This window comes from Zootoca vivipara, chromosome 4, assembly GCF_965207765.1.
Source record: "Zootoca vivipara chromosome 4, rZooViv2.hap1.1, whole genome shotgun sequence".
In the NCBI taxonomy this organism is placed as follows: domain Eukaryota; kingdom Metazoa; phylum Chordata; class Lepidosauria; order Squamata; family Lacertidae; genus Zootoca; species Zootoca vivipara.
This window is the reverse complement of record NC_142587.1, coordinates 94454680-94475299: the sequence shown is the minus strand read 5'-3', so window position 1 is coordinate 94475299 and position 20620 is coordinate 94454680. Positions and strand designations below refer to the sequence as shown.

General features: G+C 48.4%; 1 protein-coding gene across 5 annotated transcripts in view; it reads right to left on the bottom strand.

The window, feature by feature from the left end:
• Nucleotides 1-20620, bottom strand: part of TENM4 (teneurin transmembrane protein 4) — a 632564-nt gene that overhangs the window by 73780 nt on the left and 538164 nt on the right. For all 5 annotated transcript variants that reach the window (XM_088668429.1, XM_088668426.1, XM_088668427.1 and 2 more), the window contains one exon: nucleotides 14173-14389. In XM_088668429.1, the coding sequence (XP_088524555.1) occupies nucleotides 14173-14389 (217 nt within the window). The remainder of the gene's footprint in view (nucleotides 1-14172; nucleotides 14390-20620) is intronic.

The window sequence follows — 20620 nt, the reverse complement described above, 5'->3', positions numbered from 1 at the left end:
AGGCCTGCAGTAATTTCGGCCTGTCATGTTATTAAGTAATGCATAATTCACCTGGAGAATAAAGTTATAATGTTTCTGTTTTCCCTTAGGTGAAATGGGAAAGTTCTTCTCAGAGCAAAGGCAGTAGTGCTGGAGTTCATGGTCCATACACAGCCAGGGAAATAAAACGCCTTGCATTCTGCAACATGCATAGCTGCCAAGAATCCCATATCTGCCGGGAAAACCCCTTTTTTCTTACCGTTTCCCGGCGGTCTCCCATTTGGCGGAAAATCCCGGCATTGTCCCTTTAATTTGCTTCTTCCCGGCGGCCATTTTTCTGGTGCCGCTTTGCCCTTCTATGGGCACCAGAAAATGGCGCCGTCGGCGTCTGAAGTCGCTTCCGCGCATGACCGGAAGTTGCGTGACGCGACTTCCGGTTGCGGTTTGCCCTTCTATGGGCATCAGAAAATGGCGGCGCCGGCGTCGGAAGTCGCTTTTACGTGTTTCTGGTCATGCGCGGAAGCGACTTCCGGCGCTGGCGCCGCCATTTTCTGGTGCCCCTAGAAGGGCGAAGCGCCACCGGAAGTTGCGTCACGCAACTTCCGGTTATGCACGCGCTGCCGATCCTGGATCTTTACGATCCGGACTTGGCAGCTATGAACATGTCTCATGCAATCACTCCTAAACATTCATTTACCTTGTTGTCTAGGAAATAATAGAAAGAAAAGAGGAGGAAAGGCCCTGAGCCGACACTCAATCCCTTAAGCACTACACTTTTCCTCTTCCTGTGAAAGGGTTGCCCATGTTTAAATGTAAGTGTAATATGTAAAATGCAATATAAACACCAGCAATTGGGAAACACTGGCCTGCGAGCGCTGCAATTGGAGAAGAGCCCTTACCAAAGGTGTCATGGGCTTTGAAGACACTCGAACTCAGGACGAAAGGGAGAAACGAACTAAGAGGAAGGCACACTTGGCAAACCCTCACCATGATCAACTCCCACCCGGGAACCTATGTCCCCACTGTGGAAGGACGTGTGGATCCAGAACTGGCCTCCACAGTCACCGTTTCCTAAAATTATGAGTAAACATACAAATTAATCTTGCCATCCAAGAGGCTTCCCTTCCTCCTTGTCTGGTTGTTTTTATTTATTTGAGTGGTTTTCTCTCACATTTTGTATGGGGTGCGGGTGGCGCTGCGGTCTAAACCACTGAGCCTCTTCAGTTTGCTGATCAGAAGGTCAGCGGTTTGAATCCCCGTGACGGGGTGAGCTCCCATTGCTCTGTCCCAGCTCCTGCCAATCTAGCAGTTCGAAAGCATGCCAGTGCAAGTAGATAAGTAGGTACCGCTGTGGTGGGAAGGTAAACGGCATTTCCATGTGCTCTGGTTCCCATCACAGTGTTCTGTTGCGCCAGAAGCGGTTTAGTCATGCTGGCCATACGACCCACATGGCGCTGGCTCCCTCGGCCTGAAAGCGCGATGAGCAACCCCATAGTCATCTTTGACAGGACTTAACCCTCCAGGGGTCCTTTACCTTTCATATCCTGATTGTATTCTGTCAAGAAACCCAAGGTGGTGTGTTTATGTGGCTGGTCAAGACCAGACCCAAAGCTTGAGTGAAGTGCTGGAATCAGGCCATAGTACTGATGTTTTCTTTGGGCCATGATGGTTATGCTCTGCATCCCTGGCCAGAGGTGTTTCTAAACGCCAGTTGCTGGAAAGCACAGGGGAAGAGGGTCCTCCTTGTGGGTTTGCTGCAGGCCTTTGGGTGGCTACTGCGAGGACAGGTTGGGGGGTACTCCAGGATCCTCTGCTGTTGCTTGAGCCTCAAGTGGACTTGGTGGTTCTGAGTGCCTCCCCTCAGTTTCAGCTGATACCCCATCTGGACAGGGATAGCCTAACTTTTTGTCTTTGCTCTGGTAACCTCTAGGTTGGAAGACTGCAATGCGTTCTACAGTGTGATGCAGCAGCTAAAAAAGCCAATGCAATTCTGGGCTGCATCAATAGGAGTATAGCATCTAGATCAAGGGAAGTAATAGTACCACTGTATTCTGCTCTGGTCAGACCTCACCTGGAGTACTGTGTCCAGTTTTGGGCACCACAGTTCAAGAAGGATACTGACAAGCTGGAACGTGTCCAGAAGAGGGCAACAAAAATGGTCAAAGGCCTGGAAACGATGCCTTATGAGGAACAACTTAGGGAGCTGGGTATGTTTAGCCTGGAGAAGAGAAGGTTCAGGGGGGATATGATAGCCATGTTCAAATATATAAAAGAATGTCATATAGAAGAGGTTGAAAGGTTGTTTCCTGCTGATCCAGAGAAGCGGACACGGAGCAATGGATTCAAACTACAAGAAAGAAGATTCCACCTAAACATTAGGAAGAACTTCCTGACAGTAAGAGCTGTTCGACTGTGGGATTTGCTGCCAAGAAGTGTGGTGGAGTCTCCTTCTTTGGAGGTCTTTAAGCAGAGGCTTGACAGCCATATGTCAAGAATGCTTTGATGGTGTTTCCTGCTTGGCAGGGGGTTGGACTGGATGGCCCTTGTGGTCTCTTCCAACTCTATGATTCTATGATTCTACATAGGCCTGCATCTGAAGACGGTTCAGAAACTTCAGCTGCTGTAGAATTCGGCAGCCGCGTTGCTCACTGGGAGAAGACAGTTTGAGTATATTACACCAATCCTGGCCTGGCTTCATTGGCTGCCAATTAGTTTCTGGGCCCAATCCAAAGTGCTGGTTCCGACCTATAAAGCCTTAAACGGCTCAGGACTGCAATACCTCAAGGACTGTCTCTTTTAATATGAACCTACCCGGACCCTGAGATCATCCTCTGTGACCTTTCTTCGTGTGCCTCCTCCACAAGAGACCCAGAGGGTGGCAACATGAGAACGGGGCCTTTCTGCAGGGGCTCCCCATTTGTGGGATGCACTCCCCAGGGAGGCTCACCAAGCACCTTCATTGTATACCTTTAGGTGTCAGGCAAAAACGTTCCTCTTCAACCAAGCCTTTAGCCTATTAACATTCAATGCCCTTTTAAAATGTGTTTGTGGGAAAGGGCAGGGATATTGTTTTGATGTTTTGTTTTACTTATTTACTTGTATTTCTCGTGTATTTTACTCTCTGAACTGCCCTGAGATCTTATGATGAAGGGCAGTAAATGAATGAATGAATGAATGAATGCTGGACCAGATGGGCCACTGGCCTGATCCTGCAAGGTCTCTTTTTAGGCACATGGTCGTCCATACCCAGTTATAACAGGCACTGCTTCTTTAGGTGTGAGCTCCAGTTGCTCAATCCAACAGCTGCTCATAATTGCCACCGTTCTTGACTGTACCACTGGCAGAAATTAACTCCACCGTTGGCTCACAGCTGCTTAAAAGCATTATAACTTCAGGAGCGGAGGGAGAAAGGTATACGCGCACAAGGCCTAAATAGTTTTCAAGAGTTTGTTTTTGTGTTTGTTTGCCCCCCCCCTTCCCAAGTGTTAAATAAGAATTTAAAAGACATTACAGGAGATTGCTGGCAAGGGAAGCCGGAAATGCGAAAAGTAGCCAACCAGAAATGCTTATTACGCCACCTGTGTACATCTGCAAGGGAGTTCTTAGAAGGAGCTGGCAGTCGGGAGACAAAACAAGCAATTAAGCTCAGCAGAAAAGCCCGGGAACAAACACAACGCCAGGCAGCGACTGTCAGGCTGTGTGTGGGGACCGCAAGCCTCGACGCGAGAACCCAGAACCTGCCTCGGGGTTTAATCAAGTGACATTGACAGGTGACAGGTCCCAGGCAGCCATTTGCTGAGGAACGGGCAGAGTGCAAGATGGAGGAAAGGAAGAAGAGTGACAAAATGTGTAAGCAAACTCGAATTAAAAACGACAACAGCACGGGTATTTTGCAAAAAACAACAAGAAACCAACACCGCAGGATCGTTCTACTACAATGATTTGCAATATTATGCTCCGTATCTACTGCAAGAAGCTCCATTGTTTTTATTATTCGTTATAGTCATTCGCTGGTTAAAAAAGAAAGAAAGAGCTCAAAGCCTTACCAAAACTGAAGTTTAAAAACAGATATAAAAACAACCTATAATATGCACAATAAAATTCACACAAGAGCAAATCAAACTGCACCCCGCTTAAAAAATATTCAGAAAAATAAAGCCCAAAGGCCTGGGGGAATAAAAAGGTTTTTACCTGATGCCTAAAAAGAGACAGTGAAGGTGCCAGGAGGGCCTCCCTAGGGAGAGCATTCCACACGTGGGGAGCCACCACTGAGAAGGCCCGTTCTCATCTCCTGCACCTCCCTTGGAGGGGGCACATAAAGAGGACTTCAGATGAAGAACAGATAAGTGGTCCCTAAGGTATCGGGTCCCTGATGTGCAATACTGGTTTTACAGGTCAAAAACAGCACTACTAATCGGTGTCGGATGCAGCTCTGTCGGAATTGGTGCTGTGTTCAGCCTGCCTTGCACCAACGAGCAACTTGACCACAAACCCTGCACTAGCTGCAGCTTACGAACCATCTTCAAAGGCAAGTCTCACATTTAATGCATTGCAGTAATCTAACCTACAACACCCCCCTCTGTTCTCCATTGTCTCCTCACAACCACCCTGTGAAGAAAGTGAAGCTTAGAGATGGTGCCTGGCCCAAAATCACCCAGGGAGCTTTATGTCTGAGCATGGATTTGAACTCAGATCTCCCAAGGCCAAGTGCCACACGCTATTCAGGGATGGGGGGGGGCAGGGCTTTGATCATCCAGATCAGTGTTTCTCCAATTTTGGTCCCCAGCTGTTGTTGGACTACAGTTCTCACCATCCCTGACCCCTGGTCGTGCTAGCAAGGGATGATGGGAGTTGCTGTTCATCAACAGCTGAGGACGCAAGTTTGAGAAACACTGCTCTAGGTCTTGTTGGACTCCACCTCCCATCAGCCCCAGCCAGCATGGCCAATGACCACGCAAGCTGTTGAAAGACAGGAGTCTGATGACATGTGTAGGACCACCTGAAGGCTGTAGGGTCAGGTTATTTGAAGAACTTTCACCCACATGGATCAACCTTTACCCTCAGACTGGCTTTGGAGGCCTTGCCTCTTGGTTCAACATTCAGATTGCTTAGATTGGTGGGCAAGGTGGAGATAAGTAGGCCAGGGAACAGATGGAAGGTGAGGCCAGAACTGTGGATGAGGAGCAAGGTATCAGTTCAGGACCATGGCCAGCGGCTTCAACAATATCATGGAGCTATTGGCAGAGCCTTAGGTCGCCGAGATGGAAGCCAATTCAAGCCTTTTTCTGGGCAGTGGGGTTTCAGCTTGTGGGGATTGCTTTGGAATAAGCTCCCCAGAGCTCTCCTGCTCCTCTGTGGAGCTTGTGGTCTAGTCACTGGAGTCCAGTGGCAGAAATGTCTTAAGGTTCAGGGCATGGGATGTGGGCTCTAGCAGTTTCCCATGAGAAGGACTGGGCAGGTGATTCATTTCCTCTCCGTCTGAAGATTCCTGGTCCAGAGCCATGACAACAGGGTCTTTTTATTGGCTGCCCCCTAGTTTATATTAATCCCTCCCAAAGGATGTGGGATTGGCCCTGTCTGCGGCACCCTTCAAGAAGCTGTTGTTCCCTTTGGCTTTTACCTAAGATTATGCTATCAAGGTCACTGGGCTTTTATTTTATTTTTTAGATCACTGGGTTTAGACTGTTGGTTATTGGATTCCAGAATTATATTTACGTCGAGTTGACAAATGTTTTAAGCAATACCCAATTTGCGTTCACTGCTCACTGGCTTTCTGACATTTTGTTAGCAATTTGTTTTTAATTACACTATATCATTGCAGTTCGTAAGTTGCCCAGAGAGAATATCTGTTCTGAAAGGAGGCCCCGAAATCCTTTGAACGAATTAACGAACAATGTGGAGAAGATTGGAGGTGTGCAAAAAAAAAGGGATGACTCTCTCACACTGGCCCTGACTTTCTTCGGAGGCTTAACCAAGAATTACGAGCTGATCAGGGTGTGGCTCCTTTGTCAATCTTGGGTTGCCAGCAAACGCCCGACCCCCATGACCCTCTGGAATCAGCCTTGATGGCAGAAGTGATGGAGACAAGGAGGAGTTAGGAGAGCAGCTACCACTTTCTCAAATGATAGGAGTTATCGCTCTTCCACTGGCTACAGCCGACTGTCACAAATCCCAATTCTCCCCTTCTAGTCTTCGTAACGGTGGGGCTTTTGACAACTGAAGGAAGAACGCAGATCAAGGAGATGGAAGGGTGCTATTTTTGATACTTTCCCCACCACCCCAAAAGACTGTCAGTGATTAAGGAAGTTTCAACACAGGGAAGAGAGAGAAATGGACAGGTGCTTCTGGCTGGTTGTCAGTCACACCGACAAGCAAGGGAAGCATTTTTCCTCTTCTCTCTCTCTCTCTCTAGCTTCTACAGTGCTGCTATACTGCCTGTTTTATAACTACTGGTCCGAATTGTTCTACGAAACCAGGAATGGTTGCAAAACAAGACCAATTGGTGAAACCCAAATGTCCAGGCAAACACTGTGGGTTTGGATTAACCTAGCTTTTTCCAGGTGCTGGGTTTTATTTATTTATTCCATTTCACTAAATTTATACACCGCTCGATTGGTAAAAAGCCCCACAAAACTCACACACAATTCAAAGCAGCCTGCAAAACAATAAAACACTGTGTGTGTGTGGGGGGGATTGCAACAATACTTGTTAAAAGTTAAAATAATATAACAGCCTGGAGGAGACCGAGAGGAGAGATGATATCCGTCTTCAAATAGCTCAAGGGCTGTCACATGGAAGATGGGGCAAGCTTGTTTTCTTCTGTTTTGGAGGGTGGGACTCGAACCCATGGCTTCAAGCTACAAGAAAGCAGATTCCGACTCAACATCAGGGAGCACTTTCTGACATTAAGAGCTGTTCGACTGTGGAAAAGAAGGTTGTGGGCATGCCTTCCTTGGAGGTTTTAAAGCAGAGGTTGGATGGCCATCTGTCATGGATGCTTTAGCTGAGATTCCTGCATTGCAGGGGGTTGGACTAGATGACCCTTGGGGTCCCTTCCAACTCTACAATTCCGTGATTCTATGGTTCTCAGTTAAAATTCTCACCAACTTCCTAAGCACTTGGGTAAAGGTAAAGGGACCCCTGACCGTTAGGTCCAGTTGCGGCGGACTCTGGGGTTGCGGCGCTCGTCTCACTTTACTGGCCAAGGGAGCCAGCGTACAGCTTCCGGGTCATGTGGCCAGCATGACCAAGCCGCTTCTGGCGAACCAGAGCAGAGCACAGAAACGCCGTTTACCTTCCCACCGGAGCAGTACCTATCTACTTGCACTTTGCCGTGCTTTCAAACTGCTAGGTTGGCAGGAGCAGGGACCGAGCAACGGGACCTCACCCCGTCATGGGGATTCGAACTGCCGACCTTCTGATCGGCAAGCCCTAGGCTCTGTGGTTTAGACCACAGTGCCACCTGTGTCCCTTAAGCTCTTGGGTAGGCTTCTCTAAACAAGAATGTTTGAGCAGGTGCCGAAAAGAATACAGTGAAGGCATTTGCTTGATGTCAATATGCAAGGAGTTCCAAAGTGTAGGACCTGCCGCATGAAATGATTGAGTTCTTACAAACAGGTATTATGTGGCACTTGTGAAAATGCCAGTTGTGGCACTTGTGGAAATGCCAGGAGACCTGAAGGAGAGTCTCCACCTCCATCATTATGCCCGGACACTGAGGTCCAGCACCGAGGGCCTTCTGGCGGTTCCCTCGTTGCGAGAAGCCAAGTTGCAGGGAACTAGGCAGAGGGCCTTCTCGGTGGTGGCGCCTGCCCTGTGGAACGCCCTCCCAACAGATGCCAAAGAGGAAAACAACTACCAGACTTTTAGAAGACATCTGAAGGCAGCCCTGTTCAGGGAGGCTTTTAATGTTTAATAGATTACTGTGTTTTATTCTTCTGTTGGAAGCTGCCCAGAGTGGCTGGGGAGACCCGGCCAGATGGGCGGGGTATAAATAAATTATTATTATTATTATTATTATTATTATTATTATTGTTGTTGTTGTTGTTGTTGTTGTTGTTGTTGTTGTTCTGCAGAAGGAAGTGGTTGAGTGGGCACATTTTAGAATTCAATCTCATAGGTAAGCTGGTCCTATGTAAGGGGTTATATAATAATAGTATATGAGTAGCTTGGCCCAGTAATCTTATTATGATTTTAAAATCAGATTCTGATTTTAGGTTGCATGCTGTTCCTTAGGACTGGGAGCTCATACCCCAAATGCCTTAGACTTTGCTGCCTGCACTGATTCTGCCGATTATCGAAGTCCCCACTTTTTCATCTCAAATTGGTAATTTGTAATTGAGGAGTTCTTCATGTCCTTCGGTCTGAAGTCCTTTCCCTTCCAAAGGAACCTGATCTTACTCAGGCCGCCCTGAGCTTTCCGCGGCTCAGGAAAAGGGTGATCGAACTGGAAGGCTCAGCTTTGGGTGATGAGATGTTAAGTAAAACAAGCTGTTCTGGTTCCTCCTGAATGCTCCTAGGTTTCTGGGAAAACCGTGATCTCTAGTTGTTAAGGGATTCAATTAGGCAGAAAGCAATGGAGGGAAAACTGGAAATTCCTTGGGACGTAATAAGATAGACAGGCGAAAGCCTTGCGTTTTCCTCGGCTTAAAACACACCGATGTCATCCTAGCTCTGAGGCCGACAAGAGGAAGAGGCTGAAATGTTCCTTAAGCTGCCAAGTTTGGTCATGGCTGGGACTCGTGTGTGCTAAGAACATAATAAGAGCCTGCTGGATCAGGCCAGAGTCCATCTACTGTCGCAGTGGCCAAACAAATGTCTGCGGGAAACCAGCAAGCAGGATATGAGCAGCAGAGCACCATCTCCCCCTGTGGTCTTTAGTGACTGGTATTCAGAAGCAGTGCTACCTCCAAAGGAAGAAAGGGAAAGGCAAGCAGGGTGCCCTGAACCAACCAGGAACAACCTGAACCAACTAGACTGTAGGAGGGGGGGCAGGGAAGGGTCTATCCAAGTGGGAGAGCCTTGCTATGCTAGCAAGAACGGAAAATGCAACGTATGCGGCTCGATGCCTGCATAAAATACCCTGGGGTGTTAAAAAAAAATACAACGTAGAATCATAGAATCATAGAGCTGGAAGAGACCACAAGGGCCATCCAGTCCAACCCCCTGCCAAGCAGGAAACACCATCAAAACATTCTTGACATATGCCTGTCAAGCCTCCGCTTAAAGACCTCCAAAGAAGGAGACTCCACCACACTCCTTGGTAGCAACTTCCACTGCCGAACAGCTCTTACTGTCAGGAAGTTCTTCCTAATGTTTAGGTGGAATCTTCTTTCTTGAAGTTTGAATCCATTGCTCCGTGCCCGCTTCTCTGGAGCAGCAGAAAACAATCTTTCTCCCTCCTCCATATGACATCCTTTCATATATTTGAACATGGCTATCATATCACCCCTTAACCTTCTCTTCTCCAGCCTAAACATACCCAGCTCCCTAAGCCGTTCCTCATAAGGCATCGTTTCCAGGCCTTTGACCATTTTGGTTGCCCTCTTCTGGACACGTTCCAGCTTGTCAGTATCCTTCTTGAACTGTGGTGCCCAGAACTGGACACAGTACTCCAGGTGAGGTCTGACCAGAGCAGAATACAGTGGTACTATTACTTCCCTTGATCTAGATGCTATACTCCTATTGATGCAGCCCAGAATTGCATTGGCTTTTTTAGCTGCTGCATCACACTGTTGACTCATGTCAAGTTTGTGGTCTACCAAGACTCCTAGATCCTTTTCACATGTACTGCTCTCAAGCCAGGTGTCTCCCATCCTTAGAGCTCCCCTTGCAAGGGAACAGCAGTTGCTCAATTGTCTGGTGGAGTGCAAGTCAGGCGCGCCACCTGGGAGGGGGCTGTGCTCTTTGGCCCCCCAAATATTTATTTGGGCAATGTTCAGGGGGCGGAGGAGGCAAGGCTTCCATGGTTGGCTTCTTCTCCTCTTCCTGCTACAGCTGCCAGGGAATGAAACCTTGGCTCTCCCCAATGGGGAACGAGCATGTGATGGGCAAGCACCATGCATGGAGCTCGGTGCATAAGGCGCTCAGGGCCTGCACGGCACCCAGGGTGCTCAGTGCAATGTCCGCAGGAGTTGGGGGCTCTTTCCCCAACAGCTGCTGCAGCAGCCAGAGCTTGGGATGCAGTGTGACATCACACACACACACAAAACCACCGCCCCCCCAATCTGCCTCGCAAGTTGGCGCGTACGGTACAGGTAAACCAATGGCCGAAGGCAGTGCATGTTGGGCCGAACTTATCATGGAATGACACTCTGGATTTCTATCAAACAAGCGGTGACGGCAAGCCGCCTCAACACTGCTATAGAGAGAAAAAAAGTGCAGGGTAAAGAGAGAAGCAAGAGATATAAAAAGGACAGTGATGAATTAGCTTGATGTGTAAAATGCAAAGGCCTCTTCAAAAGATCCGTGCCATGCTGCATTATTCATGGGCAAGAGGGTGGGGTTTTTTTTGGGGGGGGGGGTGTTTGTGAAGCAAAGGACAAAACTCAGATTGAGCACCCATACTGAAACCATGCATTTTATGATGGCAAATCGAGCCGCCGAGACAGATTCCAAATGCAAAGGACATCTCTCCGCATCATCTTGATGAACAGATAACAAGTGCTCTCGTGCCACTAGATCATTCCCTTTATTGATTTCCTGGCCACTTACTCCCGCTGTTTGCTTCGTATCCTTTAAGCCATTTTCAGCTGTCCGTCACCGTAAAAGATTGGCACGGGAGATCCGCTTGCGGTATCAAGTCGCCGGCTTTCCAGGGCGACACCCAAGAAGAGCCCTCTTCTCAATCTCTCTGGAGTGGCGAAAGGTCGCTGGATTGCAGTAGAGGGCAAAACGCTTGATGCCTACATGTCACAAATGAATAGGGGGGGGGGAGAGCACTTGCAGGAAGTGCTAAGTGCAAGCTGCTTCGCTGCGTCTAGCCTCCAAAGTCTGGACCCGATAGATGCTCAAGAATCAGTGCACAAAGAGCGATATGTGGATCTAGGGTTATGTTGAAAGGAACACAATTCCCTTCCTTGTCTGCTGAACAAATAACCTTGCAGAAGAAAAGAAGTTTAATTCTTCAGGTGTCCACTGGAGAGTCCCGTTTTTGAACTGGAGAGGATGGGACCAGGCTGATGACCAAATTGCTGCTGCTGCACACTGGATTATGTCTGGTGTGACCTGGAGCCCTTCTTGCCAACCATCTGTGGAAGTGAGGGTGCCAAAGAATTTCCCACCAGCAACTCAGGCCCTGGATGTGCTTGCAAGGAGGCTACAAACCCCAGGGGCTAGACTGCACAGGTCTTCCTGTGTGGCTCTGGACTCAGGACACATCCAGAAACTGAGTTCCTGCTTACGGCTTAATGAGCCACGGAAATGCCTCATTTTTGCTGGATTGTGCTTCATTTATGAATAAACAAACATGGCAGGAAGGCAGAAAGCAGTGTGTTCACTCTCCAAGCGTGAGTGTCCTGGGCAGGGCCGTCTTAAGCGCCCCTGGCGCCGTGGAGCGACGGATCCCTCCAGCACCCCCCCGCCCCGTTTCCCAGCGCGGTGGGCGGGCGCAGCGTGGCTACCACAGGCGCTGCTGCGTGGCGGGCGGGCAGGCACAGCACGGTTGCCGTGGGCGCAGCTGCGCGTCAAACCGGCAGACCGGCCGGCAAGCGGGCAGGCGCAGCTCGCAGGCGCCCTCCTGGCGGGCCGGTGCCATGGTGCCCTGCGCCACCGGGGGTCTACCTAGAGCCGGCCCTGGTCCTGGGCTCTATTGGAAGGAGATGCAGTGCACAGATAGATTTTGCAATTCCGCCAACCGGTATCTCTGCGGACTCTGCACAGTATTCAACAAAGTAGTTCCACTACTTTGCAAGGACCTTTGGTTGTGCAACAGAACAACTCTCCTCTCTCCTCTCCTCTCCTCTCCTCTCCCCTCCCCTCTCCTCTAGTGTGCTCCTCCCAGGTCCCCCTAAATCTCCTCTGGGTTTCCCCCCAATCTCCCACTGCAGATTTGGGGAGTGCGCCAGGAGAGGAAAGTGAGTGGAAATCTTTGCATGAGCAGAAATGCCTGGCTGGATACTGCCCCCTCTCCCTCCACAGGCATTCTGCTTATCATAATGATGGCAGATGGTCTCCTGCACAAACGTGAGCTCCCTGATTCACGGGCACCGCAAGCAGAAACCAAAACAAAGCATTGCAATATGGTGTGTTTCCGTTCATGCCAGCCAGTCAGCCATACCCTTCTCCGTGGAACTCCATTCCACTCTACCCCCTCCCCAACCTGTTTCCTTCCATAAATTGCCACTCAGAATTTGTGTCCACAGAGCACACTCAATCCTCATTGGGCTATTGCAGGGCTTCTCCTTTTCTCCTAGGCTCCCCCCCCCAATATATTTTTGGTATTTTTGCAAACCTTGGGCTGGGTAGGGGAACTGTGGGCCTGTAGGTATTTGCCGACTTCTGGTGTGTGGACATTGCAGAGTTTTGGCTACAGAAGGACCAACGGCAGGAGAATTGAGACCGCTATCAATTTATATAGGCAGGTTTCCTAGCTAGCTGGTTACGACGGAACTTAGAACAGCCTCTCTGCGGGGAGAAGATTAGCCGAACTGCAACAGGCAGGCAGGAGAAACCTTGCAGGTCGTTGGGCTGCCAACTGGAAAAGCTCATTAAACCTGACATCAAATCTACGCGTAACAAAACGTACCTGTCTGTTGAAAGAGCAAACAGACCCAAACCGAAAACAGCAGCAGCAGCACCCCGCCCCAAACACAACCTTATTAGGTATGGCTCTGGTGTGATGTTCACTTAAAATGAAGTTCCTGGGAGACAGAAATGCCACAGGAAATGTTTTTCTCCAACAGTCAGCTGGGATGGTGGTGGGATGACATTTCCAACATCATCACTCCAGCGCAGGCTTGTTTATTACAAGGCTCGTGTTGGCACCGGAGAGCAGATCATAGCTTGTTTACGCCACCGAGATTGGGAGATTGATAACTCAGGGTCGCTGTCCTGAGAAAATAACTCCTACCTACAGGACGAAGGCATCCTGGGGTTTTCTTTAGCAACGACCCTTTGCCGACTATTTTGGAACAGCCCTGCCTGCACACACAAGGGAGTGAAGTGGTAGATCGCTGAGGCAACAGGCTGCACCACTTCAGACTGCAAACTGGTGTGTGTTGTGTGTGTGTGTCTACCATTTTCGAACACTCCATGTAAAAGAGAAAACGGACAGAGAAAATAGTTTCTCCTTATCCCATAACATTAGACTCCTGGGTAGCCAGTGAAGTGGAAGGCCGGAAGGCTCCAGAAAGATTCTAAAATTACTTATTCACGCAGTGCAGGGTTTAAACTATGGAACTCCCTCCCACATGAGGCAGTGATGGCCAACAATTTGGATGGCTTTAAAGGAGGACTGGGCAAATTCACGGAGGAGAGTGCTAATGATGGCTTGGCCGTTGCTGATTTATTTATTCCAGGGTTGTGTGTTCCTGACTACTGTGCCAGCCACACCATAGAATGGATAGCTCAGTTGGTTAGAGCGTGGTGCTGATAATGAATCATAGAATCATAGAATCACAGAGTTGGAAGAGACCACAAGGGCCATCCAGTCCAACCCCCTGCCAAGCAGGAAACACCATCAAAGCATTCTTGACATATGCCTGTCAAGCCTCTGCTTAAAGACCTCCAAAGAAGGAGAATCCACCACACTCCTTGGTAGCAAATTCCACTGCCGAACAGCTCTTACTGTCAGGAAGTTCTTCCTAATGTTTAGGTGGAATCTTCTTTCTTGAAGTTTGAATCCATTGCTCCGTGTCCGCTTCTCTGGAGCAGCAGAAAACAACCTTTCTCCCTCCTCCATAATGCCAAGGTTGCAGGTTCAATCCCGTATTCCTGTCTTGCAGAGGGTTGGACTGGATGACCCTCAGGGTCTCTTCCAACTCTACAACTCTATGATTCTGTGACCCTGAGGACAGAGTGTTGTTACGCTCAGGTCTTGCTTGTGGGCTTCCCCATTGTGGCATCTGGCTGGTCAGCCAGGAAAGCAGGGGTGCTGGACAGAGCGGTCCTTTGCCCTCTTCCAGCAGGGCTTGCTCTTATGGCACAAGAACACTTTTGATCCTTGTTGGGAGTGGGGCAAAGGAAAGAACTTACCCTCCGTTGAAAGGATTCTCCCCAGGAATGATGTGTGTGCTGTCCTTGCCAACCAGGAATTTGATCCGATCGTAGAACGAATAAAGGTTCTGCTGCGACACAGGGGGCTGTGTCTCCTGTATGATATCCAGGGGGTCCGGGGAGCCAAGGCAGAGTGTGTTGGTATGGCACAGCGGCTGAAGGCAGCAGTCTGGATCCATGCAGTCCATCAGTCCATCTGTGGGTCAGGCAAGAAAGGAAAGGAAAGAAACACAATCAATAGGCATTGCGGGGGAAGAAGAAGCAGGTGGCCAGAGCAATATTCACAGCAGCGAGAGTGTCAGGGCTGGTTCAGCTGCTGGGCAGCACAGAGTCTCAGAGACAAGCAGTGAAGTTAATTGTTTGTCCAAGAAAGCAGTATACAAACAGAAAATGATCAGGGAAAGACTGGACCTCAGTAAAGCGGTTTGGTGCACCCTTCCCTCTGCGATTTGTGAGACTCTCATCCTGAAAACACATATTTTTACTCAGGCCTTTCCTGATCCTCTAAGCTTTGATTCTCCTTCTTTGCTCGTCTGCTATTTTTATTTTATTTTGCTGTTTATGCAGTTTACACACAGACTAGTGACTGGGAGCGGCCTCCAGGACCACATAACACCGGTCCTGAGAGATCTATATTGGCTCCCAGTACGTTTCCGAGCACAATTCAAAGTGTTGGCGCTGACCTTTAAAGCCCTAAACCAGGCACCCCCAAACTTCGGCCCTCCAGATGTTTTGGACTACAATTCCCATCATCCCTGACCACTGGTCCTCTTAGCTAGGGATCATGGGAGTTGTAGGCCAAAAGATCTGGAGGGCCGCAGTTTGGGGGTGCCTGACCTAAACGGCCTCGGTCCTGTATACCTGAAGGAGCGTCTCCACCCCTATCGTTCAGCCCGGCCACTCTGAGGGCCTTCTTGCAGTTCCCTCACTGCGAGAATTGAGGTTACAGGGAACCAGGCAGAGGGCCTTCTCGGTAGTGGCACCCGCCCTGTGGAACGCCCCCCCATCAGAGGTCAGAGAGATAAACAACTACCTGACATTTAGAAAATACCTAATGGCAGCCCTGTTTAGGGAAGTTTTTAAATCTGTGATATTTTAATGTGTGTTGGAAGCTGCCCAGAGTGGCGGGGGGGGGGGCAGATGGGCAGGGTATAAAATAATAATAATAATAATAATAATAATAATAATAATAATAATAATAGTATCCATGCAACTCACTCAGCCAGCACAAGGATTCCCTTCTCACTAGTGGCGCTGGCCCTGTGGAGCGCCCTCCCATGAGATGTCAAAGAGATAAATAATTGTATGACCTAGTGTTTGACATTAACCAGTGTTTTGACCACTTGCAAGCAAGTGAAGATGCCTGGGCGCCATGGTGTCGCCTGACATCTCCACTATCAGAAGATGAGGATCCTTGGATCTGGGCTATTTTCACACACACTAATACCCCACCCTGTATAATTCTACCCGTTATATTTTATCTGCACAATTGGAATGAATTTCAGGAACCGAAATGCTTTATCTGTGCAGCCTGAGCAGTAACAGTGAACAACGTTGTAGTTAACTGATGTCGCTTGTCTCCACTTACCCCAACCCCACTGCCCTGCTCCCAGTTGTGAAGAATATTCTTATGTTATGAATGGTCTGTGTTCACCATTAAGAAAAAGAGGTGGGAATTGGGCCAATGTATATGTGTACCAGCCCTGGATCAAGTGACATTTCTTCTTTAAGTTCTCAAAGCTCTTAACCCCAGCTCAAGGTTGTCCTCTGAACTAACCAGATGTTTTATCTGAGAATCAGTGAGAGTCAGTAATTGCCATGTTCAAATATATAAAAGGATGTCATATAGAGGAGGGAGAAAGGTTGTTTTCTGCTGCTCCAGAGAAGCGGACACGGAGCAATGGATTCAAACTACAAGAAAGAAGATTCCACCTAAACATTAGGAAGAACTTCCTGACAGTAAGAGCTGTTCGGCAGTGGAATTTGCTACCATGGAGTGTGGTGGTCTCCTTCTTTGGAGGTCTTTAAGCAGAGGCTTGACAGGCATATGTCAAGAATGCTTTGATGGTGTTTCCTGCTTGGCAGGGGGTTGGACTGGATGGCCCTTGTGGTCTCTTCCAACTCTACGATTGTATGATTCTATGATCCTTTGGGGGGGGGGGGAAGACTTGAGAGCTGCCTTGCCCACCAAATGGCAACGAGACATTCCGTTTAGGCAACTGCAACCTTGGTTTAAGGAGCCTGGTTTATATATCTGAGTTCCTAATACTGACATGACCTCCTGTAGATGTGTAAGGTACCCTATATCGGAAAGCTTTTCATGCCTGTTCCGTTGTGGTTCTGTAAATTGTGGGAAGCATTTCTGCCCCAAAATTGGTAGTGCGTGGGGGCCCTGATCCACGTGTGGGTGGGGCTGGGGGCTTTAACCATGACTCCAGCTATGGTCCGATGTGGATCCCCTGCACCCACAATTTGCTCCCACTGACTTTGTTTGGAAAGCAAGAGTCAGATGATTGGTTCAACCAGCTCAGTACTGTCTGCATTAACCGGCAGCAACCCCAACATTGGAGATTGGACGTGGGACCTTCTGCATTCAAAGCAGGCGCCCTACCAGCTAGCTACAACGTAAGAACAGAAGGAGATCCTGCTGGATCAGGCCAATGGCCCATCTAGTCCAGCATCCTGTTCTCACAGCGGCCGACCAGGAAACCTGCAAACAGCGCCTGAGCACGAGAGCAATTCTCTCCCCCCCCCTTTCCTGGCATTCAGAAGCGTTTCCTGCCTCTGACTGTGGGGGCAGAGCACAACCAACGTGGCTCATAGCCATCGATGGCCCTTCTCCCAATGCCCCTTTGTCCCTGTTTCGGTTCCAACCCGGATCAGGTCCCCCCCCCCCCCGCAATTTGTTCTCATCCGCTTCAGCGGGACAGCTGGAACGGATGACTGCCTTGGCTTCTCTGCCTCAGATTAAGACTGTAAAAGCCAAAATTAAACTGCCAATGGCAGTAGGCATGTGTTTCGGAGGGGAAGCAATCAGCAGAGCATCTGGGACGAGGTGCGGATGCTGCAGAGGCAGCCTTGCACCTAATATTTCTTCCTGTCCATGTGCAGCTGAGTTTCCTTCCCCTTCTGTCCGCTCCTCTTTCCTTGTTCCCATTATTCTGCTACCACGGCAAAGGACCTTTCCTCCCCACCCACCCCCCGACATCTTTAGAGCTCTTAAAAACTCTCTGAAAGCGGATCCTCGGCTCCCCTTGACTTTTAATGGGTGTTACAGGATTACGCTCCCTTCGGCTCGGGAAAATTTAGGAGCTGCGTATGTTGTGCAGATCCAGCCACACACAACCTGCACAGAATTAAACACACACAAAACCAGGACGTTTTAAAGCCTCAGAGAGAAAGAAGCAAATAAACGGACCCTTGCTACTGTGTTCTCTCTCTCTCTCTCTCTCTCTCTCTCTCTTTCTTTCTTTTTTTTAAAAATGACGATCATAAAAAAACCAGTTGTCAACATGACGTCTTTTGGCAAACGGCAAGGGTTTAATAAATAATGTTGCATGTCGCTCTCACTTCCCACAATCGCTTATCTGGTTATTCTGGGCGTCGGGAGACCCAAGCCACATTTATGAACCTGAGCTGGTACAGCTCAGCGGTTATGAGACTGAGCTATTGACAAGCAAAGGTCCCTGCCTGAGTCTTCCCACAGCCACGAACTCACTAGATGGCCTCAATCCAGCTGTCTGATCTCAGACTCTGCAATCTTCCCATCTGCCAAGAAAGGGATAATATTATTGACCTTTCTTACAGGTAGCTTGAAGAAGGGACTGGGAGTCTACGGCCTTCTAGATGCTGCAGCTGCCATCGTTCCTGACAACTGGGCAAAATGCCAGGGCAAACAGGGCACACAGGAAGGTACCTTATATTGAGTCAGATCATCTGTTCCGCCTAGCTCTGTATTGTCCACACTGACGGGCAGCTGAACTGGATGGTGAATATAGCTTCTTAAATTATTTTAAAGTGGTCTTTATAAATGAGTGGAAATTCAGGGATTTTCAGTTGTTTATCCATTCGCTGCTTTAGTTTGGACAAGATTTCTGGATTAATACCATTCACCTTTAAAAAGTGTTATCTCTCCCCTTCCATACTTTTGTGTTTTGTTTGTTTGTTTCCTCGATCTTGTCTGTTCTATTTTGAAGTGTATATCTGACTATGAGGAGGACGGTATCACTAGAAATATATCAACTGTCTCAATAACTTCACATCATAAACTTATTTTGAATTATTTTATAACTTGTAAAATAAACCTTTGGTGATTTGTGATGTTAAACACACTAAATCAACACAAAACTGCAGTAAAATAGTTGAGGCCAGGCACCTCTCACTACATTTAGCACATGGGCTTTAAAAATAATCTAGTACAGGCTTCATAGAAGCATAGAGCTTGAAGGGACCCCAAGGGTCATCCAGTCCAACCCCCTGCAATGCAGGAATCTCAACTAAAGCACTCATGACAGGTGGGAACCCAACCTCTGATTAAAAACCAACAAATGCATTGGTTAGGCACACTTTCTCCAAATACATGCATCGTTGTACACACTAGTTGGTCGGGAAACTGCACTGCAAAATCCAGGTGTGCTTGAAGGGCAAAGGGGACAGCTGTGTTTTGCTTCACATATTATCATTGGTAATTTCCAATTAAAATGCAAAAACAGCAACAACAACAATCAAATTTCTCCCCCATCCTGAGTTCCAGTTATACTCCAAGCTGTGACCAGGAGCAACTCCAGCTTTGAGCAACATTCTCTGACAATAACAACAACAGCTTCCATTCTTCCATTCTGTTTTGGGTCCAGATTGCCTGTCCAGAAAACCACATATTTTTTTCCTCTCCACTCCCCACAAAGGCAATTTTTGGTCCTCTCTCACAAAAGCAGAGATTACGGCCTAAATCCACATCTTTGACACATCTGGTGTGGCAAATGGCATCGCTGCTTTGAGCCTGTTGTAAACAGAAATGAAGACGGGGGTATCTAGTTTCGTGGGAGAGAAGAAACTGTCCTTTGTTTTACAGCATGTATGTTTTTCTACTGGCGAGGGGGAGTGAGAGACGGGTGCAGTTTCTGCACCTTAATTTCTGAATCTTTTTTCCAAAGGAAGTAATCTGGGCCATTTACCACACCAGATGTCAAAACTATCTTAAGCAATCGATATATGTTTTAAAAACCCCACAACCTTGCATCCTTCTGCAACAGATAATCTCCCTTGGTTTTACCCCCAACCTCCCTCCCCTTGAAATAGCATTGCTCTTGAAATACGGTAACACAGACAATGCTTGCGTTTTACTGCTGTCTTAGGAACACAGGGAGCTGACTTGCAGAGTCAGGAAATTGGTTTCCCTAGCTCACTATTGTCTACACTGACTGGCAGCAGCCAGGGATTGAAACTGGGACCTTCTGCGTAACAAGCAGTTGCTCCTCCACTGAGCCATGACCCTTCCCCATAACTCCGACGGCCCCTCAAGACCATATGGGTGACGTTGAGGGGGTTTACATAATCAAATTATGAATTCCTCTATCTCCCTTGCAGTGCGATGTCTCCTAACTTCTAATCCAAAGTTAGCAGCTATGGTTTTCCCAGTAGTGATGTATGGAAGTGAGAGCTGGACCATAAAGAAGGCTGATCGCCAAAGAATTGATGCTTTTGAATTATGGTGCTGGAGGAGACTCTTGAGAGTCCCATGGACTGCAAGAAGATCAAACCGATCCATTCTGAAGGAAATCAGCCCTGAGTGCTCACTGGAAGGACAGATCGTGAAGCTGAGGCTACAATACTTTGGCCACCTCATGAGAAGAGAAGACTCCCTGGAAAAGGCCCTGATGTTGGGAAAGATGGGAGGACACAAGGAAAAGGGGAGGACAGAGGACAGGATGGTTGGACAGTGTTCTTGAAGCTACGAACATGAGTCTGACCAAACTGCGGGAGGCAGTGGAAGACAGGAGTGCCTGGCGTGCTCTGGTCCATGGGGTCATGAAGAGTCAGACATGACTAAACGACTAAACAACAACAACAACAACAGAGCTTTCTTGGCCACAAGATCCTAACCTATGCTGTTAATAGCCAATTTTAAAAACTTTGCTGACATTACTCAACATAGCAGTATTGAAAGAAAAGTAAAAGGGCATGTCACCGCAGGAGAGGTGGTATAGCCTTATGAGAATTTAAATTTGGGGCAAATAGCAGGTGTTTGGCAGGTAGGAGGGGCTTCTATCTGGTTGCTCACTGGGGCAAGACAGTTCGAGCATATTATACCGAGCCTGGCCCAGCTGCACTGGCTGCCAATTACTCTCTGGGCCCAATCCAAAGTGCTGGTTTTGCCCTATAAAGCTTTAAATGGCTCAGGACCACAATACCTCAAGGACCCCCTCTC